Source organism: Diplotaxodon limnothrissa, linkage group LG16 (assembly GCF_057381915.1).
Source record: "Diplotaxodon limnothrissa isolate DT_005_m linkage group LG16, D_limnothrissa_male_GT1.1, whole genome shotgun sequence".
In the NCBI taxonomy this organism is placed as follows: Eukaryota; Metazoa; Chordata; class Actinopteri; order Cichliformes; family Cichlidae; genus Diplotaxodon; species Diplotaxodon limnothrissa.
In genome coordinates, this window is record NC_140611.1 from 3,066,707 (window position 1) to 3,086,725 (window position 20,019).

A 20,019-nucleotide genomic window follows, 5' to 3' on the forward strand; every position below is an offset into this window, starting at 1 on the left:
CGAACTTCCACCCAATGCAGTCAGGCGAGTCTGTGTCCAGGGCCAGGGTCCGGCTGCAGGACCGGATGGCTGTTGTCTACGTCGCCTCTCTCCCAAACCCCACCCATCGCAAGTCCCGTGTTTTTTATGTTGTAAGGTGTGAAGACTCATGTGCTTCATTGAGGGTTTTGTTCCCAAACTGCTCTCCCCTGAGGAGCTCAGTCTGGGTGGAGTTTTTTTCCCTCCTCTCCCCTCATGTATTGTGTATTTCATTGTTTTTCTTACCCTCCTACCTCTCCGACCTGTCTTACCAACGTCATGTTTGTGCCTGTATTTACGGTCGGAAGGGGGCCTGTTTCACTGCATTCAATTCAATTTTATTTATATAGCGCCAAATCACAACAGCAGTCGCCTTAAGGCGCTTTGTAGTGAACAGTAGATGCATGTACGTGTTTCATTACTAGTGACAATCAGTCAGTCAATGCTTGTGGGCTGTCGTTCAGCATATGGAACTGTCACGCTTCATGTAACTCAAGAAAAGGTGAATAGAAAAATGTACCGAGACATTCGTAATAAAAAAATCTGTCAGGATTTCAGGATCAAACATAGACATGTATATAATTCCCTTCTCACCCTGGGGTGATCTTTATCCTTCAGGCCTCTCTACCAGAGGCCTGTGCAGTATCTTTGCTGTTCCTCGGACTGCGCCCTTCTACAGGAGAACTACTGCACTGCAAGTGCCCTGACTTCACTATATTATACTAGCACATCAAGTGGAAGTGTCTTTTTTAGTCACTGCGTAAAAGAACTAATAATGAAAAAACAAGGAAAACTACATAAATATGAATAAGAATCAGTGTTACTGTTACTGGCATTGACTGATCTGCAATGATGATTTTTATATTATATATAAATTTTTTCGTTCGTTCTGCTCTAAGAAGTCATAGCACTCCAATGCTATGCTATGTATTTTTCTAAGTGGTTTATGAGAATGGATTATGCCACCACCCAGTGAAATTATTGCAGCTCACCTTCTGGGTTGTCACGAGTTTTGACCCACTTCAGATCAACTCTATTCAAACATAAATTACCAACAGTGGGATTCTGGCATTTAAAAAGAAATGGCTCATCTCATTTAACGTGGTTAAGTTTGAGCATCTCTCCACAGATGTGTTCTGATGCTCACCTTTATTCACTTTTTGCAGACATAGATTTTACAGATTTGCTGTTTTTTAGTTTAATCACATTGTGTTTGTTCTTCTGTCCAATCACTGCAGCTTCTATGCGTTTTCAGGGCGCTGACAACTTTTCTTTGCAACTGTGATACTCCAACAACATTTTAAAAGGACTCTGTAAATAGCTGTAAACTATTAATATGTGAGGTCTCCTGTAACCAGCAGCACAGCCTGTTTGGACACCTGCAGTTATTATTAGCACGACGTTGTACAAGCTGGCTGTGAATCTGAATTACAATGTAAACTGGATTCAGAGAATGATCTACATGTTTGAGCTGTGTTAACACCTGAGAAGAAGTGCTGAATCTGTGTGCGTTTGCCAACAGTTTCTTCATTTTTAGTCAACAAACTGCAGAGTTTATTTTGTTATGTTTTGTTGGAAATTAAGAGAGAACACATGGTTTCAGGTTTCAAAGGGTTTTTTGGCAAAGTTTAAATCTTTTCTGTAAAAATGTGAATGTTGACTATGTGTTTAGTGATGTTAGAGGCTGCATGTAAACTGACTACGGTGGAAAGTAGGAGATGGTTTACTAGATTTATAAATAGTTACTGGCCCAGTAAACTTTGAATGTCTCCCACAGTAGTACCAGCAAAGTCTTAAAGCTGTACTGAGCACTTCTTTCTTCCTGTAACACAGAAGTATAAAGTTCAGCTATCCTGGGAGAAGTTAAATGCACCTCATTAAAAGCCCTACATCAAAGTTGGTTATTAAAAATGTAAGCTAAAATATGAACATTTCCACACTTAAAATCAAAGTAATATTAGCTAATGAAGGTTGATTCTGCTCATCCAAGTCAAGATTAGCAGAATCAGCCTCTGGGATTTACTTACCTGGATGATTGAGCATCAAGACACATATTAGCTAATATCACTAGCAGCTGTTTCACAAGAATTGGAAACAAAACTAAAAGTAATGTAAAATTCTTTAAGAGTAAAAATGACACTTTGGACAGAGAAGTTATGTCTACTGTTAAAACATGTCTGATGATCTGATAGCTAATCTTAAAAACACACAAATAGTTCATGACATTGAAGCTAACGAATGTGCTGAAGTGCGCTGGTTGCTACCGTAGCTGGATGTTGTCATTGCTGTATCACCCACTGGTTCTCGAGTCTGCACTCAAGAACCAGTATAAATGTTGGCACTTTGGCTGTTTTCATGGAGCCAGAGGTGGAGGAGAGGATGGATTATTGGATATGCAGACATCTCGTACATACAAACTGCTTATTAAATCTGTGTTTAGTTTCCACTTTCAGAAGATGAAGTGACCGGGATGAGCGTCCTCTGCTCTGCTACAAATGTTAATAAGGCAATACCCCCCCCCGTCTCCACCCACTCTTCCTCTGTCCCTCTAAATGCCACTCTCACACTTCAGTCCAGATTTAGACTTCAGTCTGTCCCAGCTGTCTCAAGCTTCACAGAGCAATTTGTCTCCCTCTCAATTTGTCCAGTTTTCCGTCCTTCTCACCATGTCTGGACTCTTTCAACACCTCTTTATCTGACTTGGCAGCAAAGTCTCACAGCTCCTCCAGGTAGACAGTCCGTCACAGTGCTGCTGTCTGTCATTTTGATGCCCAGGGTTTTGTGGGTCAGTGTGATTCTACGTGTGCAGACCTCTTATTGCTGTTGTCTGCAGGCTATGGAACCTCTGGCAGAGGTAAGACACTGTCCTCACCCTCCACCTCGCACCTCGTGTGCTGCTGTTTGTTCTACGTGACTTTGAAAAGTTGCTAAGAAAAAACACTGGACCTACTTTTATATTACCTCAGATTACACATAGATAATGAACTGGACTGGGTTAAAAACACTACTGCAGTCTACAGGAAGGGTCAGAGTCGTCAACTGAGGTCTTTTAACATCTGTCAGACAACACTCAGGATTGTCTGTCTGTTGTGGCCAGTGCGATCCTCTGCTGTTGCATGCTGGGGCAGCAGGTTGAGGGCCGCAGATGCCAGCAGACTCAATAAAACTGATCCTAAGGCCAGCAATGTGGGGATGGAGCTGGACTTCCTTAAGGTGGTGTCTGAGAGGCAGATGTTAAGGATACGGTGATAAGGACAATGCTGGACAATACCTCCCACCCACTCCACGATGTGCCGGCCAGTCACAGGAGCGCCTTCACTGACATACTACCCATAATGCACCACTGAACGACACAGGAAATCATTCCTGCCTGTGGCTGTCCTTTACAGTGAGTTTTACAGTTTGAGGTTTAGAGTCAAATGTCAATATATTGAACCTCTGTAGTATTCTGGATAGCCATATTAGAGCTATTTCTTATGTTTTGTAACTTTGTAACGTACTGTATTATTTAATTAGTTCAGATTGTTACTGTAACCACACAGTTTCCTTAGGGATTAATAACGTATTCTGATTCTGATAATTACTTTATAAAATAATGTGCAACCTTGTTTACCCAACTAAATTCCAGGTGTAATCTGAAGCAGTGGACAGTCGGGTACAGACACCTAACTGAAATAGCGATGACTTGAAGCTTTAGGGTTCACCAGGTTGCCTGGTAACTGTAACACACATATGTCCTGAAAACGGGAAAGAAATCCGACGGGAGATGTGGCTTGTGTTTGCTGAATTCCCCATAATATTTATTCTGCTGCATACTTGATCCACTGTTTCTGGTCACTTTAGAAGTATTGAAACTGCAGTTGCTATTTTCAAATATTGCTACACGGTGGTAAATTTGCCCTGTTGCCCTTTTTTTTTTCTTTTGTATTTTTATTTTTTTTTGTATTTTTTTTTTAAAATTGGGATTGTAGATGGAGCTGTCCCAGCTACCGGTAAGATCAAGGAAAGATGGAGCACGAGCAAATCAAAACTTACCAGGGGCCAAAGAAATAACCAGAGTAAATGTAAAAGGTGGTCCAAACATCACATCATCACATCAGACGTCTCTGTCCAGGAGACTGCAGATGCTGTCAGCATCCTCAAACTCTCAAAACACTGTTAGACCCAAGCTTGAAGAACATATAATCTTTTTTTGTGAAAACATTATGATGCCCTTATAAAAAAATAAAAACCCTCATATAAATACCCAACATGAAACCAACATTTTTAACAGCAGTGTATATTATATTTCTTATTTGTCTGTGGCATAAGCAACACCTGCTCTTCTCCACAGGTCCAGACTGACACATTCATTTACATGAACTTCATGAAGAGTCACTCCTGCTACGATGCCATCCCAACCAGCTCCAAACTGGTCATCTTTGACACAACACTGCAGGTCGAATGTTCACAACACATCCTCTTATTCTGCCAGTAAAACAAGCCACAGTTACAAAACATGTTCATGGTTTCAGTGACTGGGTGTCTGTTTGGCAGGTGAAGAAGGCTTTCTTTGCTCTGGTGGCTAATGGTGTGAGGGCAGCGCCGCTGTGGGACAGCAAGCTTCAGTGTTTTGTAGGTGAGCCATACAGGGAGTGCAGAATTATTAGGCAAGTTGTATTTTTGAGGAATAATTTTATTATTGATCAACAACCATGTTCTCAATGAACCCAAAAAACTCATTAATATCAAAGCTGAATGTTTTTGGAAGTAGTTTTTAGTTTGTTTTTAGTTTGAGCTATTTTAGGGGGATATCTGTGTGTGCAGGTGACTGTTACTGTGCATAATTATTAGGCAACTACAGTGGGGCAAAAAAGTATTTAGTCAGCCACCGATTGTGCAAGTTCCCCCACCTAAAATGATGACAGAGGTCAGTAATTTGCACCAGAGGTACACTTCAACTGTGAGAGACAGAATGTGAAAAAAAAATCCATGAATCCACATGGTAGGATTTGTAAAGAATTTATTCGTAAATCAGGGTAGAAAATAAGTATTTGGTCAATAACAAAAATACAACTCAATACTTTGTAACATAACCTTTGTTGGCAATAACAGAGGTCAAACGTTTACTATAGGTCTTTACCAGGTTTGCACACACAGTAGCTGGTATTTTGGCCCATTCCTCCATGCAGATCTTCTCGAGAGCAGTGATGTTTTGGGGCTGTCGCCGAGCAACACGGACTTTCAACTCCCGCCACAGATTTTCTATGGGGTTGAGGTCTGGAGACTGGCTAGGCCACTCCAGGACTTTCAAATGCTTCTTACGGAGCCACTCCTTTGTTGCCCGGGCGGTGTGTTTTGGATCATTGTCATGTTGGAAGACCCAGCCTCGTTTCATCTTCAAAGTTCTCACTGATGGAAGGAGGTTTTCGCTCAAAATCTCACGATACATGGCCCCATTCATTCTGTCCTTAACACGGATCAGTCGTCCTGTCCCCTTGGTAGAAAAACAGCCCCATAGCATGATGTTTCCACCCCCATGCTTCACAGTAGGTATGGTGTTCTTGGGATGCAACTCAGTATTCTTCTTCCTCCAAACACGACGAGTTGAGTTTATACCAAAAAGTTCTACTTTGGTTTCATCTGACCACATGACATTCTCCCAATCCTCTGCTGTATCATCCATGTGCTCTCTGGCAAACTTCAGACGGGCCTGGACATGCACTGGCTTCAGCAGCGGAACACGTCTGGCACTGCGGGATTTGATTCCCTGCCGTTGTAGTGTGTTACTGATGGTGACCTTTGTTACTTTGGTCCCAGCTCTCTGCAGGTCATTCACCAGGTCCCCCCGTGTGGTTCTGGGATCTTTGCTCACCGTTCTCATGATCATTTTGACCCCACGGGATGAGATCTTGCGTGGAGCCCCAGATCGAGGGAGATTATCAGTGGTCTTGTATGTCTTCCATTTTCTGATGATTGCTCCCACAGTTGATTTTTTCACACCAAGCTGCTTGCCTATTGTAGATTCACTCTTCCCAGTCTGGTGCAGGTCTACAATACTTTTCCTGGTGTCCTTCGAAAGCTCTTTGGTCTTGGCCATGGCGGAGTTTGGAGTCTGACTGTTTGAGGCTGTGGACAGGTGTCTTTTATACAGATGATGAGTTCAAACAGGTGCCATTCATACAGGTAACGAGTGGGGGACAGAAAAGCTTCTTACAGAAGACGTTACAGGTCTGTGAGAGCCAGAGATTTTCCATGTTTGAGGTGACCAAATACTTATTTTCCACCCTGATTTACGAATAAATTCTTTACAAATCCTACCATGTGGATTCATGGATTTTTTTTCACATTCTGTCTCTCACAGTTGAAGTGTACCTCTGGTGCAAATTACTGACCTCTGTCATCATTTTAAGTGGGGGAACTTGCACAATCGGTGGCTGACTAAATACTTTTTTGCCCCACTGTATATAATACATATCTTTAAAAGTGTCCAGTTTCTAGCCACAGAGCCAGCCTCCATGATCATTTTATGGTTGGTGTCACCAGCTCGGATGCTGCTCCTCCAGAAGACCATCGTGAGGTACACTGTGTTGGCCACAAATGGGTGATTAAAGATATTCAACATTTTAGGATTTAAGGACCACAGCTTTCCAAGAAAATAGAGCCTGCTCACCTCCGTCTTCTATAAAGCCTCTCTATTGGTCTTCCCATTCAGCCCGTTGTTGACCTGGTCACTGTAGTGCCTGTATACCACTATTACATCTACATCCTATTCCATAAGAGACACAGGTTATGTAGCTTTTCCCTTCTATTTTATGTGTAAGACCAGAGAGACCATCTCGCTGTCTTATATCTAGTCACATAGTCAGTCATCCATGATGGCTTACTGACACTTCCATCAGCATCAGTAACATCAGCTGGATGGTATTAAATTCACTTGAAATCAAAGGTCAGATCCAAGTAGATCCAAGACTAGTCTTCCAGTACCTTGACTACATGAGACGTGAGGTGCGGTCAATAGTTATTAAGCTCTGATGGTGTTGATTTAGTTAGTAAGGAAAGTAGACAGCATTTCATGCTCACTTGTCCTAAATAAGAAACTTCCAGATGTGTGTCAGTTAGCATCATAACATGATGAATCCATGTTCAGTACGTCCAGTGTCACTCAGGCTAAACATGATCTATATGTTTCTGTCCAGGTATGCTGACCATCACTGACTTCATTAACATACTACATCGATACTATAAGTCTCCTCTGGTGAGCTGAGTTTCTGAGTACTATAAATTTATTGTATATATTTAGCTGCTTTGTGTTTTAGCAGAAGAAAATGGATGGATGCTTTTGTCAAATGCATTCACACTGTGCTTTCAAATCATGTTATAATACAAAAACCATACTGATTAAAAAAATAAGTAAAAATCCTCCATCATGTCGGATGTTGCCATAATCATTGGATCTGAAATGTTTGGTTTGTCTGCAGGTTCAGATATATGAGCTTGAGGATCACAAGATAGAGACATGGAGAGGTCTGTTCAACGATGCTGTCCGCAAGCATGAAAGAATAAGAATTTAGAACAGCTTTCCAAAAAAGTTGTGACATTCAACAGGATGTAAATAAAAACAGAATGCTGTGGTTTATAAATATTTTAAATATTTTTTTTTTTAAATGAATCAATCTTTTCTTATTGGCTTGGAAATGTGCCCATTATACTGTTTATCACTGCTTCCACAAACATTTAGAGGTCATCTATGCGTATTAGAGACATTATTGATTGATCCTCAACAGTACAGCTCATGGAGCAACATGCTCATGTTGCCATCCAGATGATGTTTTTGGTTTTTCCTCCCCCTTAGATGTTCTTGCTTATTTTAACAAGACAGTAACCTCATTACATAGTATTCCAACAGCATAGCACTGAAGTAGGAGTTTGGGTGCTCCTGCCTGGATGTAGACTGGATTGATAAGCTCACACACACACTCGAATATCCTCAAGAGGATTCCTGCTGGTCTAGTGTTCTGTGAACAGGACAAAACAGCATTGTTCCTCCTGGATCTGAAGTTTGACTAATGTATGAACTCTCCTTTCAAACGCCCTGACATAGACCTTACAGGGATGGCATCCATGACAGCGGCGGTGGTGGCCAGGGAATTTTTGTTGATTTCGCGTTTCATTCCCCCCCCCCCAGTTCGTTTTGGAGCGTTGGTCTGCCATGGCTGACAGCCTGGGGGTCAAGGTCCACCAAACCACAGCATACCACCCGCAAACCAACGGGATGTGCAAGCAGCTTCACGAGTCACTCAAGGCCGCTCTCTGGGGTTCTCTTACAGGTTTGCGCTGCGCGGTTAGGGAAGACCTCTGGGATTCTCCAGCTGAACTGGTCCTTGGCCAGCCGCTCCGGGATCCTGGGGAATTCATGCCTGCGAGCCCCCCCCCCCCCCCCTTCGTGTTTCAATACCTCTATGCTGTCTCTCCGTTCCACCAGAGACTCGTTTTCCATTCCTGGTGCACCACTGCCTGCCCGACCCTATTGTTCTGTTTGACGGCCCGTTCAGGGTTATTCAACCAGGCCGAAAGCCTTTCCTTTTTGGACTTTGGAAGTCGGCAGGAGGTTGTTCCTATTGATAGACTTAAGCCTGCACATGTCCTGCATGATCAAGTGGTGCCGGCCCAGGCCCTCTTCTGCAGCTGTCCGCCTACCACCGGGCTGACAGACTTTGGTTTTTCCTGTAGGAGTGCCCCCCACCCGGCACAGCTTGAGCTGTCTGCAGCTTTTCCTGACCACCAGTGCCAGCCTTGTCCACAGGCATCCTTAAAACAAAAGAACTCATAATGCACTTCAGGGGGCACAGACAGGTCCACTCTCTTCTCATTATAAATGGAGAATGTAGTAGTATTTATTTATTGTCATTGTCAAGAACAATGAAATTGCGTTTGGGACTTCCATACAACCCAAAAAAAGAAGAAAATAATAAATACCCCTTAAAACCCAAGTGTACATATTTAACCCAGTGTGACTCCAATGCAATAAGACAATCCTTAGCAATAATGTTCGTAGAAATTCAGACAAAGACCTGAGAAACATGACAAAATACAACAATGCAACCCATTCAATATTATTGTACTGTGAGATATGATATCAGATATGATAGTTATCTATTTAAGAAAGAGGGGGGGGGCAGGAGGGGGAAGAGAATAAAGATATGATGCACCAATGCAGACCAGTTCATTGCAATGGGTGGAATCAGTCTCCACATTCAGGTTTCTGGGCGTCTCTGCCCTTTTAAAGAAGGCTCACCAATGGCTGCACTTCCTCTGTGTCCTGAGGAAGAATAACCTGGACTGGAAGCTGGTGCTGGCCTTCTACCGCTCCTCAGTGGAGAGCGTGCTCTCCTACTGCCTGGGTGTTCAGCACATGGGGGCCACTACTGAGAACAGGAAGGCTGCACAGAGGGTAATTAAAACAGCGCAGAAAATCACTGGCTGAACTCTGCCACCCGTAGGCCATCGACAGATCATCCTGTCTCAGAAAAACCACGGCCATCACAGGTGATCCCTTTCATCCGGCCCACCACCTGTTTGATGCACTGCCCTCTGTTCTGCGCCTGTGGTCAGTCTCACAAACAGCCTTTTCCCCTCGGCCATTCTACTGTTAACAAGCACTGTCCCTCATAATGTTGCTGCTCCATGCACAGTGTTACAAACACTGTGCATGGAGCAGCCATAACTCCATTGTACATGTAGAATGACAATAAAGGGCTATTCTATTCTATTCTATTCTAAACCTGAAGGCTTTGCCTCCCGTTCTACTTTTAAATCCTAGGAACTACAAGTAAGCCTGCTGTTCAGTTTCTGAGTTGTTATATTTTAAGTTAAATATACAGTTCAAATAACTTGCTAATCACTACATTCTGTTTTTATTCACATTACTGACAGCATCCCAACATTTTTGGAAATGGGATTCTAATTCTTTTAAACCAACTATTCCCAAAACTTGCATTGTGGCCCACTGGTGGGATCTGAAGGTAGTGTGGAAGAGCAGTGAGACATTATTTACAATAATTAGTTGCATAAAAAAACTGAAGCACAAGAAGCAAACACTTGATCTTCGGCGTGTGTAATGATCAGGTTCTGATCAAAGGTTTGGCTGCACCACAAATGATGTTCATAGGCTACAATGGTCTTTAGTTTGGGAATGGCTGTTTTTTAAACATTTAAATGAGCTTTAGGCTGTGTTTCCAAGTAGTTTGTGGTTTGTTTGTTTTTTTTCTGTTTGCAGAAATCTATCTCCAGTACTCATTTAACAGACTAATCAGCATTACACCAGAGTCCAGGTAAGGCCAGCCCTAAAATAGATTTATTTAATTTAGTCATAATGTAGTCACACTTTATCATTTTAAAGGCTACAGTTCTTTTGCTTAAATTACACCAGATTTACAACTACAATTTCAAACAAAGTACAAAATATCAACATTTAGGGAATTTGGTATCTATTGACTTCCGACCAGTGTTCATTGCTGGAGCTAACTAATCTGAGCTGTGGTCTGCTTGTTAAAAGAGCTTAACTGGGCTGTTTGAAAGCCATATAAAATAATAAGCAGATGTAGGAAATTTACCATGGATAGCCTGTTTATTCTGAAATTCTTAAAATCCTAATCACAAATCGTGTTTGTCTTTTCAGTTTGTTTGATGCCATATACTCCCTGTTAAAGAATAAGATCCACCGCCTGCCAGTTATTGACCCAGCATCAGGAAACGTCCTCCACATCCTCACTCACAAACGCATACTCAAGTTTCTCCACATTTTTGTAAGGAGACACTTCTTGTGCAGCACACCGTTAACTTAATCCCATAATTTAATTGCAGTTAAAAGACCTGGCTCAAAGAAAAGAAATCTTTATTCTCCTGTATGTTGGTATTTGAAAGACTTCTTTTCATTATCTTTTTTTCCCAAATGAATTGTAATTTTGAGGGGCTACAGGTGCCCAGAAATACATCAGATATGGTTAAAAAAAAATCATGGTAAATTACTCTGGACCACTGCTGTGCTTGATAATGTTTGTTTTTCTTGAACAGCATTGGTCTTGAGATGCAGTGATTTCTCATGGCACATAGTAGACAGAGGTAGAAACATGTAGCTCCTTTGTGTAACGTATGATACAAATCGGAGCCTGGATACATCTGCATGCCCTCTATATGCTCACAAAAAGGGCTGTCATCACTGTTTGAAGATGTCTACTTTTCCATTTTAATTGATGCATTATATTTTTTCATGATATTGAGACTTTATATATTAAGAATAATAATAGTGAAATGCAAAATCTCAAAATCACAATATATTATCTTTTATTATGTCTTTTCCCTTAAGGGATCTATGATTCCCAGACCCAGGTTTCTTCAAAGGCAAATCCGTGAAGTGCCGATTGGTACCTTTAAACATATTGCAACAATCCAGGAATCGGCTTCCGTCTATGATGCTCTGAGCCTTTTTGTGGAGAGAAGAGTGTCAGCTCTGCCTGTGGTCAATGAACGAGGTAGTTTGATATCATGCTAACTGTTCCTATTGATAGACTTAAGCTGAAAACTGCATTCTTCCTCCTGTATCTGAGGTTCTACTAATGGACAGACTCCCCTTTCCAGCACCCTAACATAGACTTTCCCAGGGAGGCTATGGAGTGTGATCCTTCAATAGTTGGAACACACCCTCCAGTCTCCCTTCTTAAAAATGGGAACCACCACCCCAGTCTGCCAGTCCAGAGGTACCGCCCCTGATCTCCACTTCAGGAACTCAGGGCGAACCTCATCCACCCCAGGAGTTGTTTAACTGCCTCAATGACCTTGCTCCTGAAGATAGGTGAGTTGTCCCCCGCATCAGTATCAGACTCTGCTTCCTCCACGGAAAATGTGTCAGTGGGATTAAGGAGATCCTCAAAGTATTCCTTCCACCACCGGACAACTCCTCCCACACTTGAGTTTGAGCTTCAGCCACTGCCTGAGCCACGTTCCTCTTGGCCTGTTGGTACCTTTCAGCTGCCTTCAAAGTTCCACAGGCTAACCAAGCCAGAGAGGACTCCTCCTTCAGCCTGGTGGCTCCCTTCACCTCTGTGTCCACCATTTGGTTCAGGGGTTGTGGCCACCTTGTGGCTGCAGCTCAGTGCAGCCTCGGCAATGGAGGTCCTGAACACGGTGAATTCAGACTCAGTGAATTGACCATCTCCCTCAGAATGTTACTGAAGCTCTGTGGGAGGTATGCGTTGAAGATCTCGTAGACTGGGGCCTCTGCCAGGCACTCCCAGCGCCAGGTCTGTCCAGCATCCTCCCCCACTACCTGATCCAACTCACCACCAGCCCCTCTCTTTACCCGAGTGTCTAGAACATATGGCGGCAGGTCTGGTGATACGATTACAAAATCGATTATCAACCTGTGGCCTAGAGCGTCCTGGTGCTACGTGCACTTACGGACACTCTTATGTTTGAACTTAGTGTTTGTTATGGACAAACTGTGGTTGGCACAGAAGTCCAAGAACAAAACACCACTTAGGTTCAGATCTGGGAGGCCGTTCCTCCCAATCACGTCCCTCCAGGTATCACTGTTGTTGCCCACAGCATGTCTTTATCCTGTCTTCCTTCTCTCACCCCAGCCAGTCACAGCAGATGGCCCCGCCCCTCCCTGAGCCTGGTTCTGCCGGAGGTTTCTTCCTGTTAAAAGGGAGTTTTTCTTTCCCACTGTCGCCAAAGTGCTTGCTCATAAGGGGTCATATGATTGTTGGGTTTTTCTCTGTACCTATGAAGCGCCTTGAGGCGACTTTTGTTGTGATTTGGCGCTATATAAATAAAATTGAATTGAATTGAATTGAAAGTCTCACAGTAGGACAACAAAGTCCCCAGGTTGAGCAGCCTACAGCACACCACCCAGGGACTCCAAGAAGGCTGGGTGCTCTGAATTGTCATGCTAAGTTAATGTTGTTATTCACCTGGAAAATTTGAAGTTTGCATGATCATGAGTCATCAGCAGGTAATCACATGCAACTAACTGAATTTTGTAATATATGAAAAAGCTTGATACGTTTACATTACCGCTCATGGTAGTCTTTATTCTCTTACCAGCATGTAAAGCTTTCAGTCCTTGGTCTTGTCATAATACAGATTACTAAAGACGATCAGCTTTTTTTTTTTTGCTATTTGACAATTAAAGGCTTCAACGCTTCAAGGCCTTCTGTTATAACATTTTCATGTGCATATGCTATATAGATGTAAATTCCATACAAAGCAGCAGAGGTGAGCCTAGCCCTGCCACTAACCCTAATCAGAGACCTGGTGGATGCAAAGGAGTTAAGAATAAAATTCTACCAATTGATTTTTGACAAGGCTGACAATAATGACAACAGTTTGTAAAGCTGTTATCAAGACAAACAATAGCCACATTAGACCAAAAACCTTCATATTACGAAGAGTCATAATATGAAGGTTTTTGGTTTGTTTGCTACATAATTTAATTAAAATTTTTTTATTGTTCTTCTTCAGTTTGGATGCATACTTTGGAAAAAGGTAAAACAACAAAAACTTACCTCATGGCCTTTCTGTGTATATCCTCTGTAGGTAAAGTGGTGGCGCTGTACTCCAGATTTGATGTTATTGTAAGTTGCTGTTTTTTTCCCCATGTATTATGTATGGTACATAGGACCCACATGTGTTACACTGTATATCTTCACACACAATTTCTGATTAAAATACCATAAATTTATTAAAGAAAAAATAGAAACAGTTAAATACTTTATATATAAGCAGTTAATCCAGAAATGTTATTATCTTATGAAAGTAAAATCAGTAGCTGCTAACAACATTGTTGGGTTTTCTTCTGTCCCTAAGAACCTTGCAGCCCAGAAAAACTATAACAACTTAAATATGACAATGCGGGAAGTCATTGCATCCAGATTCTGCTGTGTTGAGGGGGTCCTTAAGTGCTACCCTCATGAAACACTGGAGACCATCATCGATCGCATTGCACAGGCTGAGGTAATACAGTGCAGCCTGCAGTGCTGCAAAAATAATACTTATACACAAACTGCTGGGATACTTTTGGTGGCAATATGAGTCAGACGTGAGAGCTCTTGACTGTGTAATCAAAGTTAGTCCATTAGGCTCAGGTACATTAGGTAGATGCACAACATAAGTACTTAAAATACAGCTTCGATACTTAATGTGTCAGGGTGTACTGATGTATCCAGCAGAGTGGAGCTGAAAAATGTTATCTTTTGTTTCACCAGGTACATCGGTTGGTGTTGGTTGACAGTGATGATGTGGTCAGAGGGATTGTGTCTTTATCTGACCTTCTCCAAGCCCTCGTTCTCTCTCCTGCAGGCATTGATGCACTGTACTCCTAAGCAATGTTCCCTGTAATGTTTCATGTGTCTGAGCGAACACACAAACTCCCTGAGCAACAGCAGACGTGTGCACTGTGGTCACGCCAGCATCGAATCATCCAAGTTACATGTTTATTAAAATAATCAAATTACAGCATTTATGTTAGACTACTTTTAATTAACTGCTTTAGCCCACTTACAATGAAAATTTAAAAAATCTTGTTCATCACCTGTGTAGCATGTTAACACTATTGGAAGTAAAAATAACTTGAACTCCAATTTTGAAAACACAACTTTTTTTTTTATTTTTTAAAAGCTCTGGCTTGTATTATGAGTCTGAGTCTGTGGTCTGGGAGAGAGTCTGTAACTCTGTCTGCAAAATATAATATATAATGACCAATGTTGGGTAATTAATTATATAGTTACTTCTTCAAAAAAGTAACTGAGTTATGCAAACAACAAAGTTTTTTGCAGCTGTTTACCTAAAAATGCAGCCAAGGCGTTTTTAAACAAACATTTCAAACTATTTACAGAACAATCAGCTGTTCTGCATCAAATCTGATGCCACACAAATTATTTGTGCCGCTCCAAAAATAATTTCTGTCCACTATGAGATGAAGGAGAACAACAGCCTGATACCTGCAGGCCTGACAGCAGCAGATGTGTCACTGCTGTAACACCTGTAACACTCAGCAGGCGCCTCATTGTTCTGACACACAACAAAACTGTTGACTACACTACACACTAACTACACACTAACTACACACTAACTACACACCAACTACACACCAACTACACACTAACTACACACTAACTACACAAGACAACACACTAACTTTAGACTCCAAACAGGCTAAACGTGGCAAATCTGTCACATCTCAAACACGCCGTCACTCCTAAAACTTCCCCCTCCCTAAACATCTAAATGCCATGTTGCCATATCATTTTTTGATTGGTCCACGAGGTACATTTTTCCACCAATAGGAAAGGCTGGTTTTTTTGGTGTTGTTTTAGCTCACAGGCTTTTGAGTGTTTTCCTTATAAAACGCAGTTTCTATATAAAGTATAAACAACGACAGTATTCAGGAAGAAAAACAAACATTGCAGATATTTTATCATAACTCTGGTTTTACGTGGCCGATCAACACAATTTAAAAACTGGTATAAAGTCCACACTTTGTCCGTCAGTTGTTCCGTCTGTCCTGCTCACATCTCCAATGGTTGTACACGTTGTCATTAACGTGGCTTCACTCCACATCAGCCACGCCACTTTGCTCGCTAAAACACCGGCGTCGGGACATAAGGACGCTGTTAGAGCCTGTCAACCACGTTGATTAGCTGCGTATATACGAATGTGAATCGCATCATTGGCTGGAGCAGCCAGTCACGGGTCACTTACTGACGCACACTGCAAAACAGAATTGTTAACGTATTTATTTTAATTTCAATTCAGGTTAGATTTTTTTTTGTGTGTGCAACACAGATTGGAGACCATGCCAGCAGTGTGCGATTGCACACGCAGCTTAGAGGGAACATGGCTCCTAAGTCCAACCCATGCTCTCCTTTGAGGAGCCACCCATCGACCTATTTGCCTTGAAATCCTTAAAGGTTTCCTGCTCTTTCTGGTGTTCTTGCCTTCCTTCTGAAGGCAATGGAGATTTTTTCTTTCTGGCATCAGTGTTCTAACCCTGCTATAGTCCTCCTTCATAATATCTCCTCCTAATTCTTTCAGTTTTCCTTTTCTGACTCCTAACAAGAATAATTGTGCTTATTCACTTAACTGTCTCATTGGGAACTACTTTCTTCAAGAACAATTTATTCTAAAACAGTTACATGATTTGAATGGTCTCCTTAAATCTTTTGCTTCAGCTGTCAAATACTGGCAAATTCTGTATCTCTGCCAATTTGTTGTTATTTCACCAAACAGTCAAGCAAATCTTCTGAACTCTATTCACTTATTAGCTCTTCTTCAAACTCTTAGTTTGACAAATCTGACATTAATACTCCACAAGCAGCTTCACTGTGTAATTCTTCCTCTGAATCCACTATGCCATCAGCATCAGCATGCCATAAGCCTAAACTTAGCACATGTGAGTACACGCTGTTGTGATTCTTCTGTTAATTTATCAAAAGTTATACTTTTTTTAAAGGAGTTTGGACATCTTACGATTAAGATGTAATTCAGATCTGTTTTGTATTGTTTCCATGAACAATGCAAAAGAATGTGCTGTCTAAGGCTACAGTATCAGTCAGAAACTTGCATCTATTCATTTTATGAGGCTTCCCTAATTTTTCTAAGAATGCCTTAAATACTGTTGGAAAAGTTCCAGGCTACTGTGAAATAATGTTTCATACTTTTGTATTAATCATATAATTTAATATGTCTTATTTCATATTTCTGATGTCTTTAGTTTTGTTGTACACTGTTGAAAATAAATAACAATTCTTAAATCAGTATTTGTGTCTGAACTTTTAACTGGCGCTGACGTTACATAGCTCTTACATGACTTCAGATAAAGAAGTATACTTGGTCATTAATATTAGTGATGCGATGACATTGTGAATTCCAATGTTGTACTATTCCCACCTGTGTCTGGCTGAAGAATTGGTTGGATAGGTCTTTATTCCAGGCAATCATATAATTTATATGAATAGAGATGACATGTTGTGGTGGTGTGGTCCCTGGCTTGGCTGCAGGGGAGGAGTGGTGCAGTGAGCTCAACGGGGCGGTGCAGGGGAGGCAGATGAGAACACAGCTGGTGGCGTTTGGACTGATGACAGTTTTATTTTCCATTTTTTATTGAGGCAGAAGACAAGCGAAGGGTGCTTGAAAAAGCTGAGACTGGCGCTGACCAGACTGTGAACTGTCGCACAAAAAGTCACAAATAAACGTCACATCTCTGTGCATCAAACTGTGTGTGTGTTGACTGCATTCTACAAGTGGTGCCGAAACCCAGGAAACGTGGGGATGTCAGACCCACATGCTGCGCCACCTACCCAGCCTTTGCCGTTCCTGGCGGAGATGGCAAAGATGAGCCAAGACCAGGCGGCTGCCCAGCGGGTCTACCTGGCAAAGCTGCAGGAGCAAGCGGACCAGCAGACTCAGGTTCTGGAGCGGCTGTTCGGGGCCACTGTGCCGCTGAAGGCCCCTTCACTATTTGTGGCAATGCACCGGATGGGCGACAGGGACCCCCGGCTGGTGGACAAGGTGGTGCTGGAGCAGTTCATGGAGTGGCTGCCAGCGGAGAAGACAAGATGGGTCCGGTGCCACCGACCCGCGAGTATGGAGATCGCGGTCACACTGGTGGAGGACCATCTCGTCGCCAAAGCAGAGGAGCCCGGAGGAGGCAGCCAGACACCGAGCAAACAAGCCCCAGTGCCGGCACCAAGGCACCTCCGCCTGCACAGGGAGAGTGGGCACCGGTGTTGAGCCCCACTAACCCATTCACTTCCTTTGTGCCTTCCCAGGGATTGGAGGTAACCAGTGCTGCCCCTGAGCCACGGAGAGTGGCACAGACGCCGGGGCAGGAATGCTGGAAGTGCAGCCAACCGGGACGCCTGAAGAGGAACTGTCCTCGGATGGAAGTAAGGCAGGTGTTCCGCGTCACCCGTGCCCCAGCACCCTTTCCCAGTCCAGGAGGGACATATAGCATAAGGACTCGAGGGGGTATACGCCATGCTTTGGTGGGCAGGGGCTGTGCGCAGACCCTCGTGCACCGAAGCTTGGTTCGTCCTGGGGCACTGCTGGTCCTTCATGGGAGGCCCTGCCGGCTCCGGAAATTCCCCCCACGGGAGATTTCCCACTGGAGCAGTCTCGTGATGACACCCTACGCTCAGCCTTCGACCAGGTGATTGAGATTGATGGTCACATGGTGATCCCTGAAGCCGCGCTTCATGTTATTGAAAGATAGGTTATATCGAGTGAGTCATGACACTTGCACAGAGGAGACACACACCCAGTTGTTGGTGCCGCAGAGCCACCGGGAAATGATTTTTCAGGCGGCTCATTATAACCCCATGGCAGGGCATATGAGATATGAAAAAACTCTGAAGGGAATAACGGCCAGATTTTATTGGCTGAGCATCCAAGCAGATGTGCACCGCTGGTGTGCGTCCTGCCCTGACTGCCAACTTGTTAATCAGCCGGCCATACTTAGAGCGCCTTTGCACCCGCTCCCACTCATGGAGATCCCGTTTGAGCACATTGGCATGGACCTCATCGGGCCGTTTCACCGGAGTGCACGTGGCTATCACTTTGTATTAGTTCTGGTGGATTATGCAACGCGATACATGGAAGCAGTCCCGCTGCGCACCATCTCTGCTAAGAGTGTGGCGCAGGCACTGTTTCAGGTCATCTCCTGAGTTAGAATCCCGAAAGAGATACTGACTGACCAGGGCACTTCATTCATGTCTCGCACACTGCGGGAACTGTATGAATTACTGGGCATTAAATCTATTTGGACCAGCGCCCTCTAGTGGAGCGTCTGAACAAGACTTTAAAGTCCATGATTCGTAAGTTAATTCACAAGGATGAACGCAATTGGGATTGCTGGTTAGACCCTCTGTTATTTGCAGTGCGGGAGGTGCCCCAGGCCTCCACGGGAATTTCTTCCTTTGAACTACTGTTCGGCAGGAAGCCGCGTGGGGTGCTCGACCTGATTAAAGAAAGCTGGGAGGAAGGTCCGAGCCCCGCCAAGAATGAGATTCAGGGTCTTCCGGTCAGCATGCGACCCGAATAGACGCAGGAACAAGCTGCTCCGGTGAACTTAACTCCGCTTTGACCAGTTTCACCCCTTCAACTGCCACCTTTAAGTCGCTTACACTCGTAACTGCTTTTCTAGTGTTTTGAACACTTTTGACCCTTTCCAATGGCTGCTAAGAGTGCAAAAGCGAACAAAAAGGAGGACGCTAGCTTAACACTGGAGGCTATCACCACGCTGCTCCAGCAGCACCGAGATGAGTTGGCATCTGAATTTAAGACCTCATTTAACGCCCTCGATTCGAAACTGGACCAGGTACGACAAGCCCAAGAGGAACAGGCCGAGAGAGTTTCATCCTTGGAGCTTGCAACTGAAGACCTGAGCCAACGTGTCGCTGACCTTGAAAACACGTGTGCCGCTCTTCGCGAAGACAACAACCAGCTAAAGAACAAAGTCACTGACCTGGAGAGCCGTAGCAGGCGTCAGAACATCCGCGTCCTTGGACTGCCTGAAGACACTGAAAGTGGGCGCCCCACTCACTTCTTTTCCAACCTTCTCTGTGAGTTATTGGGCAAAGAAATACTTCAGTCTCCACCGGAGCTCGATAGAGCGCACCGCTCCCTCGCAGCGAAGCCGCCCGTGGGACGCCCACCTCGCCCGGTGATCATCCGCCTGCACCGATACCAGATCAAGGACCTCATCATCCGAGAAGCTAGGAGGAGAGGGAAATTCGACTACCGAGGCGTGCCTATCCGAATTGTGGAAGACTACAGCCCCGAGGTCCTCAATCAGCGGGCGCAGTACAAGGACATTATGTCGGAGCTCTACGGGCGAGGCCTGAGGCCGGCTCTCCTCTTCCCAGCACGGCTTCGCATAACGCAGGCCAGCGGCGCCAGAAAGTTTTTCAGCTCCGTGGACCAGGCTCAACAGTACATTGAGAGGCTCCCAAAGGCTCCGGA

General features: G+C 43.7%; 1 protein-coding gene across 3 annotated transcripts; it reads left to right on the forward strand.

The window, feature by feature from the left end:
• The first annotated feature begins 2,726 nt into the window (after positions 1-2,726).
• Positions 2,727-16,686, forward strand: prkag3b (protein kinase, AMP-activated, gamma 3b non-catalytic subunit). 3 transcript variants are annotated; one of them, XM_085374891.1, is made up of 12 exons: positions 2,730-2,782; positions 2,842-2,872; positions 4,352-4,456; positions 4,555-4,636; positions 7,197-7,255; positions 7,479-7,524; positions 10,277-10,331; positions 10,679-10,805; positions 11,366-11,531; positions 13,597-13,634; positions 13,867-14,013; positions 14,265-16,686. In XM_085374891.1, exons 2-12 carry the CDS (start codon positions 2,855-2,857, stop codon positions 14,379-14,381), a joined length of 960 nt encoding a protein of 319 aa, XP_085231017.1. In that variant the 5' UTR covers positions 2,730-2,782; positions 2,842-2,854; the 3' UTR covers positions 14,382-16,686. The 3 variants fall into 3 exon arrangements, with proteins under 3 accessions (XP_085231016.1, XP_085231017.1, XP_085231018.1); XM_085374890.1 differs by having other exon boundaries at positions 2,727-2,872; XM_085374892.1 differs by lacking the exons at positions 2,730-2,782; positions 2,842-2,872 and adding an exon at positions 2,882-3,406.
• The last annotated feature ends 3,333 nt before the right edge of the window (positions 16,687-20,019 follow it).

Excerpts from the sequence above, each read along its gene's own strand:
- prkag3b (XM_085374890.1), top strand. The coding sequence starts at position 2,786 with ATGCCCAGGGTTTTGTGGGTCAGTGTGATTCTACGTGTGCAGACCTCT. Across the intron at positions 4,637-7,196 it reads CAAGCTTCAGTGTTTTGTAG|GTATGCTGACCATCACTGAC; the intron begins GTGAGCCATACA and ends GTTTCTGTCCAG. Across the intron at positions 14,014-14,264 it reads ATCGCATTGCACAGGCTGAG|GTACATCGGTTGGTGTTGGT; the intron begins GTAATACAGTGC and ends TTGTTTCACCAG.